The following is a 27,977-nucleotide window of genomic DNA, read 5'->3' on the forward strand; positions in this document are numbered from 1 at the left end:
CCCGGCCCCGCCGCCCGGCTGATGACACATCACTTGGCACCGACCTGCCTCCCGGCTCCGCCTCCTCCAGCTCCTCCTCCCCGGCCCGGCAGCCAGCGCAGCCCGGCACGCGGCCCTGGAGCTGCCGCTGCCCAGCCAGGAGCTGCCGCGGGGCCAGGTGAGGGGCCGGGAACTGCAGCGCTGCGAGCGGGGAGCCGGCGGCGTGGGCACGGGGAGAGCGCAGGGGCGCGGGGAGCCCGGGGACAGAGACCGGGGGAGCGCAGGGCACGGGGAGAGCCGGGGGAGCCCGGACACGTACCGGGACAGGGGGCTGTGGGGGAGCGCACTGACGCAGGACTTCGGGGTGTGGGGGGAGTCACAGGGCATTAGGAGCCGGGGGACACGGGGAACCTGGGGGGACCCCACGGACAGGGACTGCGGGGCGGGAAGAGCGGGGGACTTGGGGAGCCCAAGGCACGGGGACCCAGGTCTGCAGGGGGAGCTAAAGGGTATTAGGAGCCGTGGGGCATGGGAAACCTGGGGCTGGTGTTGGGGCATCCAAGGCACAGCAGGTCTGCAGGACCCAATTTCTGAGCTGGGGTCTCTTGACTCAAGATTGGTGCAGCCTGGGTGCCTGGTTTTGTCCTCTGAGGGGCACTGGCTCCGCACTGCCTGGTCACTGCCCTGGGGGTGGCTCAGAAAGCTGCAGTCATGGAGCCAGCTCATGCCAGGCCTTATGTACCCCCACTGGGGTCACAGGGGGTGGGTGGGTGGGTGTGCAGTGGTGGGGAAACCACTGGTGGCCAGGGTGGTCTCATGGGGCTGGAAAGGGCTGGGTGGGGCAGTTGGTTGTGTGAGGAGTTTGCTGAGCTCTGACCTACATTCCCTGTTTTCAGAGGGTACGTGAGGTGCTGAGCCTTGTGAGGTCTGGGACCCTCGAGCTATAGGACCCCATCCGCTCCCAGGCACTGGGCAGGATTGGCTCCTTTCCATTTGCTGCTAGTATTTGGCTGATGGGGCTCCCAGCACTTCTCTGGGGGAGTCTCTCTCCCTCCCTTCGCTCTGGTTGAGGGAGCAGTAGAGTAAACAGATTCCAAAAGGGGAACATGCCGGGAACTTCTCTAGCCCTTGCTGACCTGACACCCCTCTGCATGTCCCCCCCGTCGCCCCTCCTTTGGAGTGGGCTGGAAGGAGCCATGTGCTGGTGGGAAGGGGCAGAGGAGAGAGGCTGCCGCACACTGAATGAACCAGCTACCGTGGTTTTTCCCTGTTCAGTCTTGCCTCTGTGAAATAGCACTGTAGTACCCACCTTCTGGGGGTGCTGCAAACCCCCGGCTTTGTCCTGTTGTCATGTCAGGGAGGTAGCCAGGAAACACCTGGTTCTGGGAAGAGACACCCCTGCCTGTTCTTTCCTTCCTTGGAGTGAGGGCATGGTGTCTGCAGCCAGTCTAGAGAGGAGACTTAGCCCGTGGCCGGAGGAGCTGGAGGCTCCAGGGAGAAATAAATCTGCCCCATCTTCTCGGACTAGTGACTATTGCTGTTGGAAAGACCAAAGTTCCCTGGATAGCCCATGTCCACACCCCACGCCCTCTGCTCAGGCTGCCCTTCCTTGCTGCCTCAGCCTGTCTCAGCTCAGTAACTAAGTGTGGGAGATCCATGGAGAGTGTGCCAGTCCAGAGAGCAGCCACCTCGCTCTCTGCCGTCCCTCATTAGGAGACATGTCCATTAGCTGAGACCCACATGTGCTTCTGTCCCACCCTGGTCCCGGGCCTGTCACTTTCTGAGCTGTGCGTTCCTCACCCATGGGTCCGAGGTTAGACACCATTTCTGCTGGCGTGGGTTTCCGGCAGCTCGTTCTGCTGTGTTCTGGTTGGGGCCTTTGTGCCTGAGAACTAGGAGCAGAGCAGTGCCGTAGTAGCGACTGAGGTGCTTGGTTTCCCCGAGACCTCTCTACTGGCCCTGTCCCCACTACCAACCTCGACAACGCGTGCCAGAGGTGGGGAATCCTCAGGAGAGGCTCTGGGGTAGGGACACTGTGATGCTAAGAGCAGGGACTGTCAAGACCCTGAGGAAAGAGAGGACGCAATGGTGCCATTTTCTTCTTTCTTGGGTCGGGGGGGATAAGTGACTGAGGATATGTGTAACCAGCAAAGCTGTGCATGGGCTGGCCTACCCAGCTGGCCTGAATGCCGCCAGCGTGGGGAACAATCATGCAGACAGTGCAGCGTGGGAGTGTGTACCTCGGGGCCATGCCAGGCTTTCCTGCTTGTGCTGAAGCACACACTGCTTTGTCTTCACTACTGCTGTTCCCAGTGCTAGCCGGGTAATCCAGCCTGTGCCCAGCTTGTTCTGCAGAGAGATACCCTAACCAATCCAAAGAAGCCAGGCAGCAGAAACTGGGCTCGCCTTGTGAGTGCCACCAGCCAGAGAACACAAAACCCTTGGTGCCAAAGTGGGAACCATCTCTTGGGGCTGCACACATGCTCTCCTGGGACCAAATGCTCCAGCCCAAACTGCAGCCCCCCTTGGCATACAGGAGTGAGTCTCCTTGGAGAGCCACAGTTACCCAAGTAACCTCTCTTTGGCTTCAAGGACTGCTAGCAGAGATCCCCTCTCCATAGCACTACCCTGAGGGGTGGGTCTCAGGGGAACTGTGATGCTGGTCCCCTGAATTGCATTCTTTAGCTCAGGAAGTGAATCCTAGGCAGCCACCAGACATAACTGAGAGACTGCCCTTTTTGAGGCGTGCTTTAGATCTGGTGGGATGTGTTCTAAATCTGTCACGTACACCTCCAAGGTTATAACAGGTTTGAATGCAGAACCTCATTGAGTCAGATGTCTGAGCAGAGGTCATCTTCCTCACGGATTATAATTATTATTTAGGATTTACACTATGGTAATACTCAAAGGCCACAAATAATCTAGGACAGTGTTTCTGAACCTTTTAGATACCAGGCACTGGCTTGCTGTCTTCCTATACTGTGTCAGGGAGATCTCAGGGACTGGCACCCATCCACAGACCGGTCATTGAGAAACACTGATCTAGGGGATTTATTCCTGTCTAGAAAATAATGGGAGGTCCTGGCTTCCCTGCTAATGAATGTGGTTTAGGGAAGCACACAGGTAAGATGAGGGATTGATTATGAGATGGGATTCACTTTAGGGTCAGGAATTGTGCAGTCACCTTATTCTTATGGGGGAGGATTAGCCACTCTGGACTGGGGCTCACAGACAACCCTTGCTGAAGTGATTGCTATGAGGAATGTAGTCTTCAGGGACAGACGATGTCCCAAAACCATGGCAGTGCGTGGTGGTGAGAAAGTGTGGGTCACTCGTCTAGAAAGCACGTAGCTCCAGGATCTGTGAGTAGGAACGTGGTAAGTGGATATGGCTGCCAGATTCATTTTGACTGTGTTTAAGGTCACCTCGGATTTCCTCAATGACGGCAAATAGTCTAGACCAGCAGGTACATGTGCTGGAGTGCCTGTCTGCGAAGTGCCCAGGGACAGAACTTCTTCCAGTCTGCTGCAGCAGTTTGCCTTGTGGACAGACCGTGGCTCTCTGATAAGGTTGGCTGCATGTTGAGGCACACGCCCAGTCCCAGTCTGTCAGGGTTCTGCCACCAGGCAGTCTCCTAGTTGTAGAGACTTTGGGTTCAGGTGGGCAATGTGACCCTGTTTCTGGAGAGGTGATCCAGGTAAGCAGGGCTATGGAGGGGGTGTGCTGTCTGGGAGATGGGAATACCAGTACTGATGAACCCATTTTATGGCTTGCAACAGCCCTCAGGCCACAGCCTGTTTCATGTTCCTGATTATTGCTCTGGAAATTGGGAGCACGGGAAGGACCCCGTAGAAGTGCTATGCTCCAGGCCAGGCTGAAGCGCTGGGTCACGCCCCAGAGTCTGTATTCTCTCTGGAATAGAACTGTTGCCATTGGTGATCTGTCTTGTGTAGATAGGTCTGTCTGAGGTTGTTCCTCAAGTCATTGGGGAAGCACTTGTGCTGGACCCTGCCACTTCTGACTGGGAGCCAGCCAGCCACCAGTGAGGGGTACATCATTAGATCACATTTCCCAAACTGGACTGTTTCTTGACATCTAGAAGACATCAAAGACTGAACAGAGCTCCCCCTGAACAGAGGCTGCAGTCTGTGTATGAGAGAGAGATGCTGAAAGAAAAGCCTTGGCATACAAACTGCTCCTAATTCCAACCCACTTATGTGTCACCCCTCATCTGCCACAGACTTCCGGTGTGGCCTTGGGCAAATCATTTAGCTTATCTGTACCTCAGTTCTCCATCTGTAAAATGGGGATACTAGTACTTCCCGACCTCACAAGGGTGTTGTGTGGATAAATACATAAAGGATTATGGAGCTCTCCCATTCTGCAGTAATGGGGGCTATGTAAATACCTAAGACAGACAGATAGTTGGGCCTCTGTAGGCTTCCACAGACCTTGTATTGTCGGGTGATCAGAGTAAGGTTCCTAGCTTGATACTACCACCTCAGATAGAGTTGGAAGATAGGAGGGCAATGTAACCATGACAGATGATCACTGGCCTGAAGAATTAACTAGCTGGAGAGATCTCAAGTTGAGTCTGGATAATAGATTATAAGGGTACAGGACACCTTGAACCCATAAGTTTCCAGAACAGGTGTAGAGTGTGTGTTTTATCTAAGACCTGAAGAGATGAATTCTTAGATTCATTTATTCCATGACCAGAAGGGAACATGGAAATCATCTAATCTGACCTGAATCACACAGGCCATGGAGTGTCCCAAAATAATTCCCAGAGCAGATCTTTTAGAAAACATCCCATCTTGATTTTAAAATTGCCAGTGATCGAGACTCCATCATGACCCTTGGTAAGTTGTTCCAGTGGGTAATTACCCTTCCTGTTAAAAATTGACACTTCATTTCCAGTCTGAATTTGTCTAGCTTCAACTTCCAGCCATTGGATGGATCATCTTACACCTTTCTTTGGTAGATTGAAGAAATATCTGTTCCCCAGGTAGGGACTTATAGACTGTGATCAAGTCACCCCTGAACCTGTCTGCATCCTTTGTTCCTAGCTGTAATCTTTACATTGAGCTGTGCTAAACCCCTGCCAGAATCGTTTGCATCAGTCCTGTGGCAGATGTGCTGAACTTGATATTGAATTAGTGGTGTCTCCTATGAAAGCTGTCGGCTCCACTGATGTGAATGGAGACTCTTCTAGTCCCAGTGAGTGGAGAGCTGTCTGTCTGCAGAACTCCTCAGAGGGTCACCTAAATAAGGACACATGTGGATCCCTTGGCTGCTTATATGAGCTGCTGCTATAGTTACACACTTGATCACCCAGAAAGGCCAAAAGGGAGGCTCTTGTACTGGTAAAGATCTTCTGCTGTGCAGAATCCAAGGTCCTTGCTGTGAGCTGGCCTAGTAATGATGTGCAAGCACGTGTCCTTCCAGCACTGTCTTCTCAGAGCCAGGATGGGATGAAGCTTCCCCATGACTACTTCTGTTGTGGGCTTGGCTTGTGTCATAAGCAACTGTGAGCAAGTGCTTCATCAGACCCTTGGCCCTCCATCACTTTCATTCTTTTCAGAATTCAGGGAAAGATTTTTGTCCCAGGAGAAGTTGTATGCCACTAGCAGAGCCTGATGGTTAGCTATTCTCATCTGCAGAATTGCAGAAGGATACAGCTTCCTCCCCAGTAATCTAGTCTGGCTTCATATGTCTCGAGGAGTAGATTTACAAGTTTGCTCTAGTTTCCTTCTCCTGAGCTGCAGACACTGCAAGGGAATTAGGAAGCGGATGCATGAAGAAAAACCCCAAAGTCTGTTTGACGAACAGCTGGAATTTGTCTGCCTTTTCAGAGGTACAGGGTCCCGTGTTGCGCTGGGGAGTCCTTCGGTGGTTCCTTAAGTTCTTCGTGGAGAACGACCTCCATTCAGGGTCTGTGCTGAGGCTCAAACATGTCAGATTATCACTGAGGCAGTTCTTGTGCTAGGTCCCCAGAAGGCCTTGAAAATTCTTGGATTCTGGGGGTGACAGGGAAGAGGAAGTCCACACTGCTTCCTCAGGTGGTGATGAGGAAGGGCAGGAAGTTGGCCCTTTCTTTGTCATCAGACACCTTACTCACAGTAATTTGGGAGGATACAGACGTCCCTAGATGCTATTTGTGGAGCTGGGGTCCGTCTCTTAGGAGGATGATCCCCAGAGCCTCTAACAAGGGAGGTTGCAGATGTGGAAACGATGTCTACTGGTTTTTCTGCTGGATTGACCAGACCCAATAGATCAGCCCCACAGGAATAAGGTGGCATGTTACAGGTGTCCATGGAGGAACTGTCCATGCACCAGACAAGGTAGCCATTGATCTCGAGGAATCAGACACTGGATATAACCCAAGTTGGATGGCAGCTGCAGGGATCCTGAGGGCTACAGGGCTGATCAACAGACTCCATCCTTGATGGCAGAGGTTGATTCAGGGGCTTTCGGGTCCCAGGCCTTGGTTCTGAAGCTAAACTCTTCTAAGACATCTTTTTGGGGGGGGTGGAGGGAGGGAAGGAGAAGAGAAGGGAGTATATGGCTAAGGGGGGATGTTAGGAGACAGCTCCCTGCTGAAGCAGAGCCTGAACGCTTCTCTGACATCTCAAGAGCACCAAAAGGGCAACCCGTGTTGCACACCCAGAGCCCTGCATCTAAGTGTCCATGACACCAGCCTCTCTGGTTTGTCGATTCATAGATAACATGGCCACTGTGTTCATCTCTAGTCTGACCTGCATAACACAGGCCATAAGACTTTCCTGAATTAATTTCTGTTTGAACTAGGGCAGATCTTTGATAACACATGAGATCTTGATTTTAAAATAGTCAGTGACGGAGAATCCACCAAGACCTTTGGTAAATTGTTCCAGTGATTAATTACCCTCACTGTTAAAAATTAGCACTTTATTTCCACTCAGAATTCATTTAGCTTCAACCTTCAGCCATTGGATCGTGTTAGACCTTTTCTCTGCTAGACTGAAGAGCCCTCTACTGTCAAATTTCTGTTCCCCATGTAGGTACCTGTAATTTGTGATCAAATCATCCCATAACCTTCTCTTTGGTATGCCTCAGAGCTTGACTTTAATAGATTCATAGATTCTAGGACTGGAAGGGACCTTGAGAGGTCATCGAGTCCAGTTCCCTGCCCTCATGGAAGGACCAAAAACTGTCTAGACCATCCATGATAGACATTTATCCAACCTACTCTTAAATATCTCCAGAGATGAAGATTCCACAACCTCCCTAGGCAATTTATTCCAGTGTTTAACCACCCTGACAGTTAGGAACTTTTTCCTAATGTCCAACCCAGACCTCCCTTGCTGCAGTTTAAGCCCATTGCTTCTTGTTCTATCCTTAGAGGCTAAGGTGAACAAGTTTTCTCCCTCCTCCTTATGACACCCTTTTAGATACCTGAAAACTGCTATCATGTCCCCTCTGTCTTCTCTTTTCCAAACTAAACAAACCCAATTCTTTCAGCCTTCCTTCATAGGTCATGTTCTCAAGACCTTCAATCATTCTTGTTGCTCTTCTCTGGACCCTCTCCAATTTCTCCACATCTTTCTTGAAATGCGGTGCCCAGAACTGGACACAATACTCCAGTTGAGGCCTACCCAGCGCAGAGTAGAGCGGAAGAATGACTTCTCGTGTCTTGCTCACAACACACCTGTTAATAAATCCCAGAATCACGTTTGCTTTTTTTGCAACAGCATCACACTGTTGACTCATGTTTAGCTTGTGGTCCACTATAACCCCTAGATCCCTTTCTGCCGTACTCCTTCCTAGACAGTCTCTTCCCATTCTGTATGTGTGAAACTGATTTTTCCTTCCTAAATGGAGCACTTTGCATTTGTCTTTGTTAAACTTCATCCTGTTTACCTCAGACCATTTCTCCAATTTGTCCAGATCATTTTGAATTATGACCCTATCCTCCAAAGCAGTTGCAATCCCTCCCAGTTTGGTATCATCTGCAAACTTAATAAGCGTACTTTCTATGCCAATATCTAAGGGGACTTAAGGAGCTCAGTCACTATAAGGCACGCTTTCCAGTTCTTTAAGTGTTCTCCTGGCTCTTCAATTTATCAACACCCTTCTTGACCTGCAGATACCAGAACTGTACACATTATCACAGCAGTAGTCGCACCAGTGCCAAATACAGGGGGAATATAATATCCCTTTTCCTACTTGAGATTCCCCTGTTCATGCATCCAAGGCTCACACTAGCCCTTTTGGCCACAGTGTCACACTGGGACCTCATGTTCAATTGATTATCAACCAGACATCCCCAAGTTATTTTCAGAGTCACGGCTTCCCAGCATAGAATCCCCCATCATGTCAGTATGGCTTGCATCCTTTGTTCCTAGATGTATGACTTCACATTTGGCCATATTTAACACACACTGTTTAGTTGTGCCCATCTTGGATTGCTCTCTATAGTGACCTGTCCTCTTCACTGCTCACTTCACCCCTCCCCGCCAATCTTTGTGTCATCTTCAAACTTCAACAGCAATGAGCTTTTCTTCCAGGTTATTGAAGAGAAACACACCTGCTCGATGATGATTCTCTATTTACGATTACATTTTGAGATCTATCAGTTAACCAGTTTTTAATCAATTTAATGTGTGCCATGTTGATTTTGTATCATTCTGGTTTCTTAATCTAAATGTCATGTGGTACCAAGTCTAAGTACATCAACACTATTCCCTTAATCAACCAAACCTGTAATCTCATCAAAACAAGATCCCAAGTCAGTCAGGATCTGTCTTCCATACCCTTGTGCTTCTTGTCATTAATTATATTACCTTCCTTTCTTTCTCATCTGAGACCTATGTCTGCTATTCCATTATTGTGCCCTGCATCAGCGTGGAGCTGACAGACCTATAATCACTTAGCTTTCACCAGTGCTCTGAAGCCCAGGGAGGGGGGTGGGCTTCAGAGCATGAGCTCTAGCCCGAGCTGCAACTTCAGCGCTCTGTGTACAGAGCTATTTCTAGAGTGCTAGCGTGAGCCCCACTAGCCCATGTCTATTGACCCCCCAGCCCGGGTCACTCCTGTTCGCTCCAGAATGCTGTGTAGCTGTACCTCCTCAGGGCAGTACGCACAGCTCCAGCGGTCACTACTCTTGAGGGGGTGATGACTATAGTACAGAGGGCTCCCTGTGTACTCTGTGCAGACAGAACTCAAAGGAGAAGCATCAGCTACACCATAGTACAGACAAGGGCAGGTCCTATGAAAACTTCCCGACACCTAACTCTGCCAGTGCTCCTTGATCCCACCTGGCAGCCCCGCTGCTAGCCCTGCCCTCAATTCCCACACTGTGCATCACTGACCCATTCTGTGATTTCGATAAGTGCCTACTACTGGCTGCAATGACTCCCTCCATCTCGTCTCACTTGTGTCCTAATACTGATGTGACGTGAGTCGGGGGTGTGTGTGTGTGTGTGAGTGACGGAAATCAGTGCTACCCCCATCTCTCGTCCAAGCTCCTGTCACGTCCTGTCTGAGGCTCAGCCCGATAGGACTCTGATCCCTCACTGGGGTTCTTGGAGTTACCACAGTGCATACAATAAATATGAGGGTCCCCAGTCTCTGACAGGGAGAGAGCAAAGCCATTACCAGCGTGACAGATGGCTAAGTTAGCACTCCCCTCCCAGTGCACTGACTACAGCCTCTCACCCCAACCCTTGAGTCTAGCCTGGCCCTTCCCTCACGATGTCAGTGCTGCAGAGGCTTTCCTTCTCCACAGCGGGGGTGGGGGGCGGTTCTCACTGTCACTAGGCAGCACTGCCTGAACCCCTCCTGCCTCTGGGCTGTACTGGACTCTGGCTGGCTCCTGGAGAAGGAGGCTGCAGCTCTTGCTGTCCCTTGAGTAATGACTCTCTCCAACCTGTTGCTGTCCATACTAACTAGGTGTCCCATCCATTGTGTCTTCATCGCGTTCTGCCTTACAAGCATCTCCCTATGTCTGGGCCCAGCTCCAAGAGCAGGAAAGGAAATTGCCCTGCGACTGGGCGTCTGGCTGGGCGGCGCGTTGAGCAGAATGCTGAGCAGAAAGCTGCCGCGTCAGGCACTGGGTGGCAGGCTGGCTGTGGGCCCCACCCTCCACCACTCCAGAAGGGGATGCCCCAAGACGGGAGGGACCAGGCAGCTCCCTCCCTACTCTGGTTTGGTTTTGCTAAGTTCTGAGTTGTGCAGCTTGCTGGGGGAGGGGTCAGGAATCCAGCTCACTCAGCACCTGGGAACTTTGCTTGCTCTCGGCGCCTGCTAACTCTGGGCCACTCTGCTGAGTCGGCAGCTTGGTTACAGAAGAATGAGCTGTAAGGGAAGTGGCTGCAGCACCGTGCGCGTACTGCAATACCAGCTGCAAAACAGGGTAGCAATGCCGGCTGTGCAGAGTTCCCAGAACGAGGGTGTGCTCTAGGGAGCAGGGCCCAAATGCGGGCTGCAGGGGGCGTTCCCTTCTGTACCAGGCCCAGCCTTGCCCACATGCGGTAGGGAGCAAGGCAGCAGCACTCAAAGGGTGCTGAGGAAGGGGTGTGTGTGTGTGTGGGGGGCTCTTGGAGTTGCTCAGCAGGCAACTCTGTATACTCACAGACCTTGGACATCAGGGACACTTTGGGTATGTCACTGTGTGGCCGTGGCAGCGCGGTGACGTGGGCAGTGTAGTCACGCTTTATTGCTCAGGGAGAGCTCTCTCGGCGATAAAAAATAACCACCCCGAACGAGCGGTGGGAGTGTGGCTGCCAGTGATAAAGCGCTGTCTATGCTGGCGCTTTTCAGCGCTAAAACTTTTGTCACACAGGGGGGTGTTTTTTCACATCCCTGAACGACTAAAGTTTTAGTGCTGAAAGTGGCAGTGTAGACACAGCCTAAATTGCACGGGAAAGGAGCGTTGCTTCCCGCGTGTTAGTGGCTCTAACTCTCCCCGCAGCTCCAAAGCAGTTCCTCTCCGGGAGCTCGTCTCAGAAAGGAGCAGTTAGACTCTTCCACACCACTTGGGGTGCCTGGAGGATGGCAGGGGGCATCTCAAGCAGGGCTGCTGAGCATGCGCTGTGATGGGCTGCATGCGGGAGGGAGTGGGGAACCCCGGCTGGGGCAGAGGGGAGGCGGGAATGGCGGGACAGCGGAGGTGACTGGAGTTGGTACAGGGTGTGGCAGGAGATGTAGGCCTGGGCGTGATGTGGGATCAAGGGGCGGGGGAGCGCGGGTGTGCATGCCTCTCACACAGTTGAGGTGCGTGTGTGCTCATGACAGAGCTGATGTGGCAGGGAAGACATGTAGGTGCCCACGCTGCGAAGCGTGTGCGCAAGTGGGTGCAGCGTTATGAAATGGACTGTAGGGCACTCCTGCCCTGGGCTGGGCTGGGTGCTGTATCTACCATTGCTCACAGAAATAGAACCAGGGCCCTGCAGCGGCCAGTGACTCCAATTGCCTCTGACAGGAGGAGTGACAGGGCCCTAACTCAGGGCACGCTGTAGTGCCCGAAATGAGGGTTCAGGAGGGTTCTGTGCCATGTCAGTTAGATACAAGGCACGACAAACCTAGAGTCTCTAGCTGAGGGTGGTAGGCGGGGGTCTCTGAGTAAAACCCCAACTCAGCTGAGTCCCTGCTCCTCGAGAGGATATTGCTTTACGGATTGTCCCAGACACCCACACCTGGAGTAAGGAGGAATAAGGGACATCTGCAGGCAGAGTGCCCAGGCCTGGAGTAGCCGGGGAAATCAGGGGCGTCTGCAGGCAGAGCGCCCAGGCCTGGAGTAGCCGGGGAAATCAGGGGCGTCTGCAGGCAGAGCGCCCAGGCCTGGAGTAGCCGGGGAAATCAGGGGCGTCTGCAGGCAGAGCGCCCAGGCCTGGAGTAGCCGGGGAAATCAGGGGCGTCTGCAGGCAGAGCGCCCAGGCCTGGAGTAGCCGGGGAAATCGGGTGGCTGCAGGCAGAGCGCCCAGGCCTGGAGTAGCTGGGGAAATCAGGGGGGTCTGCAGGCAGAGCGCCCAGGCCTAGAGTAGCCGGGGAAATCAGGGGGGTCTGCAGGCAGAGCGCCCAGGCCTGGAGTAGCCGGGGAAATCAGGGGGGTCTGCAGGCAGAGCGCCCAGGCCTGGAGTAGCCGGGGAAATCGGGTGGCTGCAGGCAGAGCGCCCAGCCTGGAGTAGCTGGGGAAATCAGGGGGGTCTGCAGGCAGAGCGCCCAGGCCTGGAGTAGCCGGGGAAATCGGGTGGCTGCAGGCAGAGCGCCCAGCCTGGAGTAGCCGGGGAAATCAGGGGGGTCTGCAGGCAGAGCGCCCAGGCCTGGAGTAGCCGGGGAAATCGGGTGGCTGCAGGCAGAGCGCCCAGGCCTGGAGTAGCCGGGGAAATCAGGGGGGTCTGCAGGCAGAGCGCCCAGGCCTGGAGTAGCCGGGGAAATCAGGGGGGTCTGCAGGCAGAGCGCCCAGGCCTGGAGTAGCCGGGGAAATCAGGGGGGTCTGCAGGCAGAGCGCCCAGGCCTGGAGTAGCCGGGGAAATCAGGGGGGTCTGCAGGCAGAGCGCCCAGGCCTGGAGTAGCCGGGGAAATCGGGTGGCTGCAGGCAGAGCGCCCAGCCTGGAGTAGCTGGGGAAATCAGGGGGGTCTGCAGGCAGAGCGCCCAGGCCTGGAGTAGCCGGGGAAATCAGGGGGGTCTGCAGGCAGAGCGCCCAGGCCTGGAGTAGCCGGGGAAATCGGGTGGCTGCAGGCAGAGCGCCCAGCCTGGAGTAGCCGGGGAAATCGGGTGGCTGCAGGCAGAGCGCCCAGGCCTGGAGTAGCGGGGGAAATCAGGGGGATCTGCAGGCAGAGGCCCAGGCCTGGAGTAGCGTGGGGACTGACATTCAGGATTGAGGACCATCAGCCTTGCTTTGTGCGGGGGAGTCAAGGACTGGAATGGGAAGGGGGAGTGGCAGGTTGAGACTGAGGGGCATCAGCAGGATTGATGGGGAGAGGGTGCCCTTTAGTGGAAGAGCAGGGGCTGGACACCTTCCACTCGGAACAGCACCATGCAGGGACTTGTAGTTCCCACAGGCAGCCTCTTTGTAATCAAGACAGGGAAACAGATGCAGCCCTTGGACTCCTGCTGAACTGCCAGCAGTGCCCTCCGTGGAGCAGTAGGAAGGCCCCTGGCTCAGGGATGATGCACATTTTCTCACTAGCCCATTCGCCATGTTTGGTGTGAGCTGGCTCCCCGTAGCCCGGACCCCGGCCTGTGTCTGCCCCACGGGGAGCCCAGAACCCCAGCCTGTGTCTGCCCCACGGGGAGCCCAGAACCCCAGCCTGTGTCTGCCCCACGGGAGCCCAGAACCCCGGCCTGTGTCTGCCCCACGGGGAGCCCAGAACCCCGGCCTGTGTCTGCCCCACGGGGAGCCCAGAACCCCGGCCTGTGTCTGCCCCACGGGGAGCCCAGAACCCTGGCCCGTCACTGCCCTGTGCGGAGCTGGCTCCCTGCCCCCAGGACCCTGGTCTGTCACTGCCCTGTCTGAAGCTGGCTCCCTGGCACAGCCTGTCCGCCCTGCACAGAGCTAAGTGCACTGAGCCCCAACGTGGCAGAGCTATTTTTAACAGTTTCTTCTGCTTGAATTGAGCTGTGAACTTGTACCATGTTTATGCTAAAGGGGCTTCCTTTTCCCTTTTTGCTGAAGAGGCAGCGCTGGAGATCAAAGCTTGTCTCTTTGGGTTTGTGATCTTGCCTGAGCTGAGAGGGAGGGCTCGAAAGGGGCCAGCAACTCTGTGTGGAGGCAGCCATGTGTGCTAGAAACTTTGCTACCCTTGGGAGGGAACATGAGAGGAGACGTGCTGCAGCTCTCACACTGTCTCTGTCTCCGCAGGTCCAAGGGAGCGTGGGAGCCATGAGCTGGGCCTGGACCTGCTGCCATCCTGCCCCCAGGGGGGCCAACCCTGGGGGTGACTAAGAAGGAAAAGCAGCCAGGAGAATGGGCTCCTGGGGCCCCAGGCCAGGCTCAGGGCCAGCCAGGGCCAGCTGTGCTGGGGCACTTTGTCGGAAGCTTTAGGGGCAAAGGACAGAGGCCGGACGGCTGGGACAGCATGCCGAGAAGCCTTGTTGCTGCTCCTCCGCTTCAGCTTTCCTCCTGGTCGCTATCCCATCAGCGAGACCCACAGGCAGCAGAGGATGAAAGCAGCTGCCCCCCTTAGCACGGGGCTCCAGCCGCAGCTCTGACAGGCGGAGGAGATGCTCCCTCTGCCAGGTCGCAGCACGTGTACTGCAGCTTCCCAAGCAGCAGGGCGGAGGAGCATGGGAGTGGAGCCTGGGGCCTGAGGGCAGGGCGGGGCGGGGCGGCACGAGATGGTCAGTAAGGAGACCAGCCCCTGCCTGGCTCGGAGCAGTGAGGGCAGCCAGGAGAAAGCCATGACCGTACGCTCGGTGCTGCTCAACCGCGACTCGCCCGACATCGAGACCCGCCTCAAACGCCGACGCAACCGCACCCAGCAGGTTCGCTTCAAGGACCTGGTGGATGGCCACCCTGGGGAGGAGGCGAGCCCCCCGCAGGAGCCAGCAGCCACCCCTGACACCAACACCCCATGTGCCTCTACGCCTCCCAGGGATTCCCCTGAGCTGGTGGCAAACTGTGCCTCGGACGCCCAGCGGAGCTGGCACCAGGCCAAGCCGCGCTCACTGACGCTGCCTATGCCCAGCAAGGTGTGTCTGAGCACGGCCATCCAGACCTCCCCCAGCCTCCAGCAACAATTCCCAGCCTCCCGTGTCCGCAGCAAGAGCACCTGCGACTTCGCCCACGAGGAGGATCCGGCCGCTGCCTGGGAGCCCAGCAAGAGCCAGACGGGCTGCAGGGGCCCAGTCTGGGCACCCGCCAGAGCCAGCAGGGATCTCCCCCAGTGCACCCTCACCAGCCTTTCTGCACACAACCACCTCCCTGCCTCCCCCCTCGCCCAGCACACCAGCAGAGAGGGGCAGCCAGACCCCACTTCACATGCCACTTTGTGCCACGGGCTGACTCCAGCGCCCAGGGCTCCTTGCCCACCTTATCCAGGGACCATCAGGTGTACCGCGGCCAACTATACCTCCCAGCAAAAGGGCTGCCCACCAGCGCCCAGCCCCTGCCTCTGCTCCTCCCAGCTCCCTGCATACACCAGGAACTGTGGGAGCCCTAAGGACAGTCACGGTGCCCCTGCTCCGTGTCCCCTGCGCCCTTCCTCTGTGCCATGTGGACAGCCTGGGCCACCTGCAGAGCCATGGCCTCGGAGCAGGAGCCGGTCTGAGCAGGACCTGCCATCCCAGCCTGCTCATAACCGCATGGCCGGCAGCCATGGGCTCGGCCAACCAGCTCAGTGTCCCTCCCAAAGAGACCCCACTGCTGCCCTGCAACAACACCACCGCTCATCCTGGGGCAGCCCCAGCGCAGTCCTGCCACCGCCAAGCGTCCCCACTTCTACAGCCACCATGCTGAAGAAGACACCAGCCACCCTCAGCCACCTGGCTCCCAGCAGTGGACAGGCCCAATCTGTGGCTGCATGGCCCAGCATCTGCAGCCGGCTAAAGGCCATCCAGACCGAGTGTGGCCTCGTGAACTTGGAGGAGCCCCAGCAACTGACCTCCACATCCAGTCAGGGGCACCCCCCAAGGACACAGCAATTCACCCGGACTCCTGGGGCCCCCTGGAGCAACGAGCCGCTGGGCGAGCCCTGTCTGACGGCTGAGCAGCTGGAGACTCTGCACCAGGTTCAGGACCTTCTGCAATTGGTGGCTGCAGCCAAAGGGCAAGTGGGTCTGTCCAAGGGGGATGAGCATTTCCTAACATCTCGGGGACATGTGGGTGTGGGGCCCGGGCAAATGGGGGACCTACAGTCACAGCTGCAGTCCCTGGAAGGGGTGCTGGAGACCAGCCAACAAACCATCAAGGTGCTGCTGGATGTCATCCAGGACCTGGAGAAGAAGGAGGCCCAGCGGGATGGGTGAGCAGCAGGGTGCAGGTGGGCTGCCAGGGAGGGCGCAGTGCTGAGGGGGAAGACAAGGTGCACAGACTCCCTGCCGTAGGTTTGGCTCAATGATCAAATGAGGTATCAGGTCAGGAAAGGATAACACTACTACAGGGATACTTAGACCTACTGTCCAGACAGCACTGACCCAATGCCAGCCCGCTGACCCCCACCTGTCCATGGTGCACCAGCCCTCCCCATCCCATGCCAACACACACCTGCCCTCCCCCTTCGGGTCACAGGGATAATCCAGTCTCTGGGCACAGGCGTCTCTTGGCCTTTCTACTGAGTCTGCCAGCTAGTGTAAAGCACAGGGATGAGTACGTGTCATGGAAGCTGAGATCCCCAAACTCATCTCAGACAGGGGCCACCAGCCGTCCCTTAGATGGGAACTGCTGTCAGTCCCTCCTGAGCTAGGTGGATTCAAACCGGTGCTCTCCAGGAGAAAGGCTCCGGAGCTCATTAGCACTCTCCTGAAGCAGCCAGGCCCCGCACGTACTATTGCTGCCCCTTGGAGAGTGAGGCTACTGTCTGGAAAGATCAGTTCAAATGCAGACCTTTCTGCAGCTCACACCGGCAGGGTCTTCTCCTCTCTGCACACACAGGCAATGCCTCCCACCTGTGCACTCAGTCGCTAGCAAACCCACTGCACAATTAAATGTCCTACCTTCTTAGAGGGACAGTTCCCATTAAACAAAATGCAAACCCTAAAACTACACCAGTAAAACAAATGCTAACACACCGTCCAAATGTACCTCTCTGTAGGCTGGTTTGCAATATAAAATAACAATACTAATTGCACAGTCCTCACACTGTGAGAGTCATTAACAGAGTTTGAACCCATGAGTTGCAGATCCACCACAGAGACTTCCACAGCTATGGGGGGTGAGGGGTGAGGAAAGCTTGCTAATATCCTCTGTGTGGGTCAGCCCATCGAGAAAGACATGACCCATTTTGTCACAATTACACGAGTGTTTGGGAGCTAGTGGTGGGATGCTGGGTATCAGGGTTACTGGGGATGGAGTATGATGTAGTGGTTCTAGACATCACAGCCAAACATAACAACACTTAGGTTTGAGTTGTCTGCAAGGACTGAACTCATGGCTTGGATCTAAAAGCACGACCAGCTCCATTAGCATGGAAGTATTAACAGACTCCGGTTATGTCCACACTGCAAAACCCCCTCCGCAACTAGGATGACCAGATGTCCCGATTTTATAGGGACCGTCCCGATTTTTGGATCTTTTTCTTATACAGGCTCCTATTCATAGATTCTAGGAGAGACACTGGGAACAGCAACCCCAGGGCTCCTTGCTCATGGGGTTTCTGCTCTGTTGTAGGCGACACTCATACCGGACAGGGCAGGATATCGCCAACTGTGGGACCTGCCGGGACTGCGCCTGCATAATCTACAGGTAAGAGCCACCTCGCCAATGCTGGGAGGGGTTCCCAGCTTGGCTCCCTTGCTGCCTCCACCGACCAAGGCTGTAGCAGAACTCCCTGTTTGGCTTCCCTCTTGCAGCAAGCGGCAGTTCGGTGCTGTTACTAACTTAGCGCTGATGATCCTTCAGAGACCAGCAAGCCTGGGAGAGGGCAAAGCCCCCCGTAGGGACTCCATGAGCGGGTCAGCAGCAGTCTAGGCTCTCAGCAAGAGGGAATGGGAGCAGCCCCCTTAAGCCCCACGATGTGGAGCAGTGCCAGTTACAGAGCCCTCCAGGGGCAGGGGGATCACGCTGCCTCTCCAATGGGCTTTACTTTAGACCCAACGTTCCCTTATGTTCCACATGCACATGGTCTCTCCCTCCCCCCCCTCCCCCTCCCCTACTTTTACTGCTGAAAATTGCTGCCGCCCGAAGTGCAGCCTTCCAAAGCAGGGCCAGGGCATGCCCTTGGGCTGGCTGTCTCTGCTAGGGCTTCTCTGTAGCCCCTGCAAGGCAGCACAGTCCTGGACATAGCACGTCTGATATGCCACTTGGAAGGGGCCCACAGGGTGTGCACTGGCAGTGGGTTATGCCATCCTCTCCAGCCCTCACCTTGCGCACAGGAGGAGCAGCCCCTCCACTTGTCTCTGTGGAGGGCACAGCAGGACTGAGGTGCTTCACCCCACACATAGGGGTAGAAATGAGTGACTCGTCACTGGAACAGGGAGTGCCCTAACACTGGGCTCCAGCGTCGTCCTCTTTCTCGGGCCCAGTGCCTATTCACTGATCGCACATAGCCCGTGTTTAGGGCACTCTCCTGGGAGCTGAGAAACCCAGGTTCAAATCCTGATTCCTCATCAGGCAGAGGAGGGTCTCCTACATCCTGGGTGAATGCTTTAACCACAAGGCTCCAAGTTATAAAGTGGGGGGACTCCTCCTCCTCCCCCAGCTTTTATGTCAGCTTAGGTGGGTTCTGAGCGTGCCTGCTGATCTGGCCCCAAAGGCAAGACCGGGGGGAGAATGCCTAGCTTAAGAATCCTGCTGGGACTTAGGTATGAAGGTGGCCGAGCACATGCCCAGCCACTGACATTTAGGCATTTCAGGGCTTTTAACAGTGGCAACTCAAGCACCTAGGGACTTTAGGGGCCTGCAGAACTAGGCAGCAGCTGAGCAAGGGTATTGTGAATTCCAGTGGTGCCTAAATGTTGTACTTAGGTATCTAACTGCAACATTAGCAGCCTATGTCCCTTTGTGAGTCTAGCCCTTTAAAAAAAAAATTAAAGCTGAGATACCCACATAATCACATGACTCCAGGAGCTGGTGCTTTAGGAAAAACACTAAATGTCACATACCTGACAATAAAACCATGCGAGTTGGCACTCCTGCATCATAAACCCAACAATGCACGTCCAGTACAGGAGAATGGCTTCCCTGGACCTCCTCCCACAGGCAAACTGGACCCCTGAGTCCACATACAGAGCCAAAACTTCACACTCCACCCACCTCCCCTCACCCTGGCAGGCCACTGCCTCACTCTGCTCCACTCCCTAAAAGAAGCAGGCACTACTTTGGTTGATACAGCCTAGACCTATACCATCCAGTCAGGAAACAGAAATCACACCACGTGACCACTCACATTAAGTAGTCGAAGCAGACATCACTAAGGTTTGTGAAACCTCCCCAAGTCCCACATCTGCGTAAAGCAACCCACCTGCCAATTACGAATGACAAAGTAGGCATAGGTGCTGACTTTCCAAAGTGCTGGGGGGGGGAGAGGGGTGCTTGACCCCAGGCCCCACCCTCACTCCACCCCTTCCCCTAAGGCTCCACCCTCAGTCCGCCTCTTCACGCCCAATTCCATCCCTCCCCCCAAACATGCCACATTCTTGCTCCTCCCCCCTCCCTCCTGCACACCGCGAAACAGCTGATCGCGGCGGGCGGAAGGCACGGGGAGAGAGGAGGAGGCGCTGATCTGCAGGGCTGCCGGCGGACGGGAAGCACTGCGAGGGTGAGGGGGGCTGCCGGTGCGTGCTCAGCATCCACCATTTTTTCCTGTGGGTGCTCCAGCCGGCACCTATGAAAGTAGGGGATGAGGAGCAATGTGCAAACAGACACACCCTAACGGTTCCTCATCAGGCCCCTATGCCCAGGGGAGTCCTGGCCTGCAAGCTCCTCCCTGTGGGAGACAGGTGAAGGACAGAGGTGCGGATGTATCCCAGGAAGGCCATTGCAGGCCTGATGCACTCAGATGAAGAGTCCAGTGTGAGGAAGTCTTGTCAGCCGTAGCTGGGAGCTCATGCTCAGCTTTGTTTGCTGCACACTCCAAACCCTGCTGTACGTCTCACAGCGGGCCAGGCCCACAGGAGGGGGGCGCGCTTAGTGCACGTACTCAAGAACTTTCAGCTGTGCTCTTGGGCCCCGGGGACCTGTGCAGGGCAAAGCAGGGCCTGACATAGCTGGGGTAAGGCTTTGGGCAGAGATTGAGGAGCATCGGCAGAGCTCCAGGGGGATCAAAGACTTGCTAACAGGCTCTTCTGTCTAGCAGACAAAGGCAAACACGATCCCGTGGCTGGAAGCTGAAGCTAGACACATTCAGACAGGAAACTGGACCATGGCAATTAAAACAGCCCCGCAGCCTGATCCCCAGGAGTCCGAGTCAGCAGGCCTGGGCAGTCCAGGGGTTGCAATGTTTGGAAGCGAGACCAATTTAAAGTAGACTCAGGCCCATTTACGGGAGGGTAGCTGGAACAGCTTGGCCAGGGCTATGGCGGATTCTCTGTCACTTGGCGTCTTTAAATCAAGATTCGATGGCTCTCTTGCTACAGGATATGCTCCAGCTCAACCAGACGTTATGGGCTTGATGCAGGAGTCGCTGGATGAACGGCTCTGGCCTGTGTTATGCAGGTCAGACTGGTTGGTCATGATAGTTCCTGCTGGCTTTAAACTCTATGCCCTGTGTGTGAGGGGAGCCTGTGGCTGGAATAGGGGGGCTCTGAGGGGCATCAGAAGAGCTGCATGTCTGTTTGGGGAGCTCCCTAAGCCTCCTTCCCCTCTCACTGGCCAGCACTCTGTGCTTCTCCCACCTGACTGAGCTAAAGAGCCTTTGCTGGAAAGTGAGACTGTTAGTAAATGCCATGCGAAAGCGCTGCATGAGAAGTGACAGCCCCTCGCAAACTGTCACCTCCTGCTGATCCCATCAGCCTGTGCTGCTCCTCCCTGTGGCAGGCACTCCCCCCGTCCCGCCATGCCTCCTCCTTGGGCAATGGGCCCTAGTGGGTGGAGTCTGGGATCCCAGGGGCCCAGCTCTTAGTCCTCTGTGCCTGGGGGCAAGGGAGAGCCTGTCTCCATTTCCCTCTTTCCACGGGTCCAACTCAGGCCATGGCAAAGCAACCACAAAGCCCTGAGCAAGAGGAAGGGGGAGGGAAGGGAATGGGATAGCTGCCAGTTGGCCTGAGTGAGGGAGGGCTGGGGGCCACTGTCCCCCTTACCCTGTGGGGGCCACTGTCCCCCTTACCCTGTGGGGTGCCAGGTGTCCCTGTGCATGTGGCTAAGGTTCTTGCCACGTCTGTGCACCCTGCTCTCTCTGTGCATGTGCACATTTGATCATGAATGACATTTGTTCGGTTAGTGTTACTAAAGGCTGGATGACATTCAGATGGGGGGTCTCTGAGCAATGCCGCATGGTCATGTGGGTGCGTCTTTGCCCCCACCTCTCTTTGCATGCAGGACTCTGTCTCTCCTCCATCTCTGTGGGCGGGCGTCTCTCCCTGCTGCACTGGGTGCACGTCTCTCTTTGGAGGTGCCTTGTTGTGTCTGCATCTCTTGCTCTGTGCTTGTTTACACCAGAGCTAACAGCAAACTCCTCCTATGTAGCTAGTGGGGGGTTTCACTGCTAACTGGGATTGACAGGTCTGTCTCTGTGGGCACTGCGGCTGGGAGAGATGTCATAGCTGAGGGAGTGGATTGTGTAACTGTTGTCTCTGGCTGTGGACTCCCTCTGGGCTTAGCCACCGCCATCCACATGATGAACAAAGTGCTCTAGCAGAACCCACACAGGCACAATGCAACAGACACTAGAGCAGCGTCATGCCTGGACCCTGTGACCTTTTCCATACGCCGAGAGTCTGGTTCTATTGCAAGGAATGCTGGGTGACTGTCAGACTCTACAGAAGAGACATCAGGGTAAGGTGCAGGCTGGGTTAGTGGACATCAGCGCAATAGCTGAGGGGTTAATGGTGGAGTCCCTACAAGTCTGCTCCTATCGCAACTGAGGGAGACGGGAATTCCCTCTGGCCACTCCAGATCTCCATTTCCTCAAGCCCCCGGTGTACAGTGGCAAAGGCTCATTCTATTAGTATTGGCATTGCTAAGATCAAGCCCCATGGTGCTGGGTGCAGCACAGCTAGCCCCTGCCCTGAGGAGCTCACAGTCACATAGAAAAGACATGCACAGGAGCAGGGCTAACACTCCTGGACACCCAGAAAGAGAATGCCTTCCCCACGGTCACACGGGGGAACTGAACGCAGGTCTCCTGCTAACAACAGCCATGCTTCTATTGCCTATAGATCGAACAATGGCTCTGATCAGCTGGGAGACTGCAGGATTCAATTCCTTAAGGGAAAGAGCATGCGGGGGCAGCTTTTGGGGTGGATCAGCCAGAGCATGGGGTGTGCAAACCTCCCTTCAATCATTAGGACATACATGAACCCTTTACACACCGCTCCCGCAGCCTTCGTTACAGCGGGGCCCAGTGGCACCAGGAATGTGCTGCCCCAGGGGCCGTAAGGCCAGAGGGAGAATCTCTTCTCGCCCCATTCTTATTTGACTCCCCAGAGGGGCAGGGCAGGGTCCTGGCTCCTCTCATTGTGGCGAGTCTCCATCCTCCCCCGGAGTGCAGAGGGGTGTTAGGTAGAGGGCTACTGCCCAAAAGCCGCAATTCTGCTTCCCCAGCCATGACACACTCGAGTCTTGGGCTTGAAGAAGCAGAGAATAGGGTGACGGGAGGCGTTGTGGCCACTGATTCGGGATCTGGAAAGGATCACTGCAGTGCACCTCTGAAGCCTGTATTGGACACTATGGGCACAATAGAGGGACAAAGCGACCTAGGGACTCACCTGTCTGTTTGCTACAGTCCCCTCTGGAGCAGCAGCCACACTGCTGCATGGACACGGAGGAAGCAAGACTAAGTGCTGGAGAGGGGAGAACTCCTGGTCTCCACTCCTGACTGTAGCGAGTACTCAGCTGGTGGGAATGCAGAGCTAAAGTGACCTACCGGGAGATGGTGCTTCGACACTGCTGCAGTGCCCTATCCCCAACCCCGTATGTGCCAGTGCGTGGGGACATAGACACAAGCAGTAGCTCTCCTATCCTAGACTTCCGGCCCGGATATGTACAGAGAAGACAGGCAGTGATTCCTGCTCGCCCCCAGATCCCTCGCCAGGCCTAGGAAGGGTGCCACCAATGGTGACAGATGATTTCAGCGAGAGCTCTCCCTGCAACCAACCAATCTGTCTGTGCCTTACTTTACACCCACGCCTGTCTGGGCAGACCTCCTCCTGCTGTGTTTGCACTGCAGTCAGAGAGGAATTCCATATGATGCAAGGGGGTGGAATGAGGGTTAATGGGACTCAAAGGTGGAAAATGGCCTAGTCTTAGGAAAGCTCCGCAGCTGGGTCATGGCTGGGACATCACTTCCCAGGGGAAAGGCTGGGAGCCCCAGCACTAGGGACAGCCCTGTGCGTGGGTTGTAGGGGCAGTTATGGCCTCCCCTGCATGACAGGAACTAGATAGGGCTTCATGTGGCTTTGTTATGCCAGCACCTCAAACACATCTAGCAAGCAGCATGCGCTCTCTTCTCTTCCGTGTGAGCTCTCTTGCACCTGGGGGAGTACAGTATCCACGCCCTCAGGATACTTCTGAGACTAACACTAGGCCCTGCATGTGGTCACTCAGGGATCCAGTCTCCCTCAAATAGCAGGTTTCACGCCTCCACCACACTCAAAGGTCTGGAGCACCCGCCCATCCTCAGTAAGGAAAGGGTTAATGTGCACCTGCCAGGACAAACCTGGGGGCATATGAGCAGCTGTCAACTTCTAATGCCTGCAGCCCACAGAAAAGAGCCAGAACCTGCTTCTTGTGCAGGAAGAGGGGAAAAGAGGCCCACATGCGGCCTTTGCTCTCTCCTCAGAGGTGCTAGAGGATGGTGCTGGGCAACTGCTCCTCCAGGGCCTCTCTTACATGGGGAGATGCCATGTATTCCATCAGCTCCCTCTCGCTTGTGGACGATGGGGGCTGCTGGGGAGCGAGTGAGGCAGCTGAGCTGCGGTGCTGTCAGGCTGTGGATGGTAGTGCAGAGTCTCTGCTTTCCCAGTGCATGCAGAGATCATTTGCCTCCTAAGCCTGTCATCAAAACCGCAGCCAGGCCTGGGGATTCACAGACGGGTGTTGCTTCAGCAATTAGGTGCCATTTTAGCATGGACCATGTGTAACTTGACCTCCCTCAGTGGGTGTGGCTTGAGAAAGAACAGGACGTTCACAGTCTGACTCAGAAGACAATCAGTGCCCACGTCAGGGATGAATCTGAGCTGAGGCTGGCTGCATAAGGATGGCACTCGTGTGTGATCTGAGCTGGGGTTTCTGAGCATCACCACAAAATAAACAAACACCGAGAAGGAATGATAACACTCGGAGTGAGGCCAGGGCCATCATCAGCACCGCAAGTTTGCAGCTAAATCTGTGTCCTTGAGTCCAGTTTGTGGGAGGGAGTTTCTGCTTGTTGAAGCAACAGACTTCTGAAGTGTCTCTGGCTCCGTGATCTGCTGCAGGTCAGTTCTGAAAGGTGATGACCTGGAGTCTGTTACATTTTTCTAGTGTCTGGGGGCACAGCTGGTCTCACAAAGTGAAGGTCTCCCACTGTAGTCTGCATGTCCATAGACAGGCAGGAGCACATTAGCCAGGAAGCTCACCTACCCACAACAGTTGTGACTGAGACATCATAGGCAGCTTTTAATGAGCGTTCTGTCCTTCAGCTGCTATGCAGCCCTCGAACTCCTCAGCTGGACTACAAAGGTAATACGGTTGGCCCAAGCATACATGTTATACTTTGTTCTCACTGAGTCAACAGGGGTCAGAAGTTTGGCACAGATCTTAGAGATCTTGGAATCATCACGGACAGTTCTCCGAACACGTCCGCTCAGTGCGCACCGGCAGTCAAACAGCTAACAGTGTTAGGAGCCATTAGGAACAGGATAGATAAAACAGAGAATCTCTCTGAAGCAGCTGGTGCTGCCGACTGCCAGAGAAAGGGTACTGGGTTAGATGGACTGCTGATCTGATTCAGCATGGCAATTCCTATGGTCCCATGGCTGTGATGCCCAAGAAAGCCAAATGGCCCATATGGAGGACACCCTGTGGAAGAGTAAGGGAGAGCCCGTGGTTCCTATTCAGAAACCTAGGACCTAGGAATGCTCATGGAAAGGGCTGTGCTAAGAGAACTCTGTTCTGAGGGTTGAACTGCGAAAGGCTTAGATTGAGAGCCCCCAGAGTGAGCCTCCGACTGCAACCTGGCAGTGAGGTTGAGTCTGGAAGTTCCTGGATTCAAACCCTCTGATCCAAGAGAATCCTGAGCACTACCCTAGACTGGCTTCTACTCTCTGCACCGAGGATGGAGGTCGAGGGTGGAGAGGAGTGGGTGGGGTCTTCCCCTGCATCCCTGTCAGAACTGAGCATGGAAGGCAGGTGTGTATGGGGGACGGGTACCCTCAACAGGGAAAATGACCTTTCCGTCACCACCAGGAAAAGGCGGTGAGGGGAACCTGACAAGGAACCTTGATGGTTTCTGCGCTGCCTGGTACCAGGCTCTCCCAGCGCAGGGTTCCAGGGCAGGATGGGGTTGTTTCTTCTCTCCCTCTCTTGCTGTTATGGAAGAAGGCTTCAGTGCTGAGCCAGAGATATCTTCCAGCCCTTCTCTGAGAGAGCCTTGTTTCTGTCAGACATGGCTCCACCAGCCCTCCCGCTAAATACCTATTTACAACAAGGGTGCTCGAGTGAAGCAGAAAAATCAGAGAAATTAGGCAAGTAAAAGGGAGCATCTACTCACTGTTTGGTAGCTGCCGGGGATAGAGGGAACATGGTACCTCCCCTCCTCATGTCACCCTGGCTGGAATGTGGCAAAGTCTGTGAGGCCGTGTGACCGGGGGCCACTCACCTCTCCTGAGCGCCTCCTGTTGCTTGGGTGCAAACCTGCACTCACTCTCTCTCTGCTTCCAGCGCCCCCTGTTGGCTGTTAACTTCATCAGATGGGCCTTCAATGGCCCAGCCCTCCAGCTGAATCACACAGTCTAAAATGGATAAACGAACCCCTTCCAGGGTAAAAGGTCCCACAGAACCTATCACTGTGCCCTTGGCATCTGCAGCGCTGCCTCTGGGCTCAGTTCTTGGCCTCTTCTGAGCGATCTTTGAGTCTGTGCCTGCCATAGTGGTAGAACAGTGCCTGCAGGGCTTTCTCCCCGGAGACTCTTCGCCTTAACTTCTTGCCCCAGTTCTCCAGCCAGGTCACTCCTTCACGTCCGATCCCCTTCCTAGGGTAACGAAGTCCAACAAATGGTGGATCCTCCGAGGGTCTTCAGCCCCTCCCTGAGCCCTTTAAATTCTAGCCCGAAACTTGTTCCCTTCTTGAGGCTTTGGCCACTTTGCAAATGGCCAGTGGGGGAGATCCGGGCCCGCCCACTGCTTGGTCCCAACCCAGGAACTCTACAAACAGCAGCGGCTTCCTTTAATAGTTGCTGCTCTTCTTCCCAGGGCCGCTTCCCATGTAGTCCCTTCCTCTTCACCTGACCTCAACTCCTCTTCTTCCTCATCAAATGGCAATGCCGCCAGAACCCATCTTCTGGTTCTTCCTTGAGCTCTGCAAGAAGCCCCCTTCCTTGCTCCTCTGCTCCCCACCAGGAACTGATCTGCTCTGGCCCTGCAGCGCCTTTTAACTGAGCCTGGTGGGCTCTGATTGGCTGCTTCCCTGCAGCCTCTCTAGGCAGGCCTGGAGGACCCACCTTCGCTGCTCCTTTTCTGGGGCGGGGGGTGGATGGACCATGAGCTCTCCAGCAGGGGTCTCAAAGGGCCCAGTACACCCTGTCACAGATCTCACCAAAGGCCACAGAGATCTGGGGTCCAGGTTTTGGTGCACCTAGATGGGGAAGTGGCTCCTGTAGCGAGGCTTGCCCCTGAGGTGAGAGCAGCTGGGCCATTTCTGCTACCAGCCATCATATTGGAACGATCTTGGGGCTGGGAGTTCTCACTGGGGAACCTTCTGCTCTGGAATGTGCTTTCCCTTCGGACTGAGCGAGGGAGGACAGCTGCCCATGTACAGTGCGTGGCCCAGGTAAGCCTTTGCTGGCGGGCGAGGGCTTGCTGGGGTGCAGCGGTGGTTAGAGGGGCCCTGATCACACATTCATATTGAATAACTGTCTGTTGTAATTGTGCATCCCCTCAAAGGCTAGAGTTGCTTTCTAGCCCCAGTGCGTGCTGCTGTGGCTAACCCCAGGGTGGTGGGTGAGTGATCCTTGGGGATAGTCTGGACAGTCAGAAAAGTTTCTTCATGCATCCGAAGAAGTGGGCTGTAGTCCACGAAAGCTTATGCTCTAATAAATTTGTTAGTCTCTAAGGTGCCACAAGTCCTCCTGTTCTTCTTTTTGCGGATACAGACTAACACGGCTGCTACTCTGAAAAGTTTCTGAAGCACTTTGGGACCCAGTGGGAGAAAAGTTGTTCTATAAATGACTTAATTAGTTAATGTACGTGAAGGGCTTTGAAGACAGACTGCTGACTGTTGCTCTCATGTAAGCTCATTAGTGCTCCATGGAGCTGAAATCATTCCCATCTGACATCAGCTCAGCGGCTGGTGGGAAATGTGTTGATGTCTCAGGCCAGTACAGGTGTCCACATCATAAAAGCCCCCAACCCAGCTTGTTAACAGTCTCAGCTGAGACTGAGGCCTGAAGGGGCCTGGACACTAAACTCCCCTGGCAAGGGGGATCCTGGCAGGGCAGGGCAGGGGTAGCTTGTGGAAAGAGGACTCCACTACCGATTGTACTTGAATGATTATTGTATTGTTCTGTGTCTCCTACAGTGTGGAACATGATTTTCGGCAGCAGGAAGGCCGCTTCCAGCGGGTGCTGAGCAACATTGAGAGTGAGTCAAGGCAAAGCTCCCCCACGACAGCCCGGGCCACCACACTGACTCGGCAAGAGCTGTCCCCGATGCCGAAGCTGCCTGCAAAACTGGACTCCAAAAAATCCAGGCGCAAATGTTTCTGGTTCCTGTGACACATGGTGCTTCCTGAGGAGGATGCAAAGGTCACATCACCAAGGCAAGACGACATGCGTGAGGTCCCCACTGCCAAAGAGACGTTCCATTGCTGACACACCAAGCACTCTGTTCCTTTCTCTCCCTCTCTCCGAGGCTAGGGTTTGGGTAGCACCAGCTTTTGTATTCTTACCTCTCCCCTGTTTAACATACTACAGCTCCTGTGTAAATAACGGGCGGGAGGGAGAGCACCACTGTACTTAATGAGAAATCAATAAACTCTAGGGAGACGCTATTTTCGCTACA

At 55.1% G+C, this 27,977-nt stretch overlaps 1 protein-coding gene across 2 annotated transcripts; it reads left to right on the forward strand.

Moving 5' to 3' along the window:
- The first annotated feature begins 24 nt into the window (after nucleotides 1-24).
- LOC101937369 (protein INSYN2B-like) lies at nucleotides 25-27,977 on the forward strand. Of its 2 annotated transcripts, none has more exons than XM_065598508.1 (4): nucleotides 25-157; nucleotides 13,827-15,927; nucleotides 17,209-17,366; nucleotides 27,496-27,977. In XM_065598508.1, exons 2-3 carry the CDS (start codon nucleotides 14,303-14,305, stop codon nucleotides 17,357-17,359), a joined length of 1,776 nt encoding a protein of 591 aa, XP_065454580.1. In that variant the 5' UTR covers nucleotides 25-157; nucleotides 13,827-14,302; the 3' UTR covers nucleotides 17,360-17,366; nucleotides 27,496-27,977. The 2 variants fall into 2 exon arrangements, with proteins under 2 accessions (XP_065454580.1, XP_065454579.1); XM_065598507.1 differs by having other exon boundaries at nucleotides 17,292-17,366.

This window comes from Chrysemys picta, chromosome 5 (assembly GCF_011386835.1).
Source record: "Chrysemys picta bellii isolate R12L10 chromosome 5, ASM1138683v2, whole genome shotgun sequence".
Taxonomy (NCBI): domain Eukaryota; kingdom Metazoa; phylum Chordata; order Testudines; family Emydidae; genus Chrysemys; species Chrysemys picta.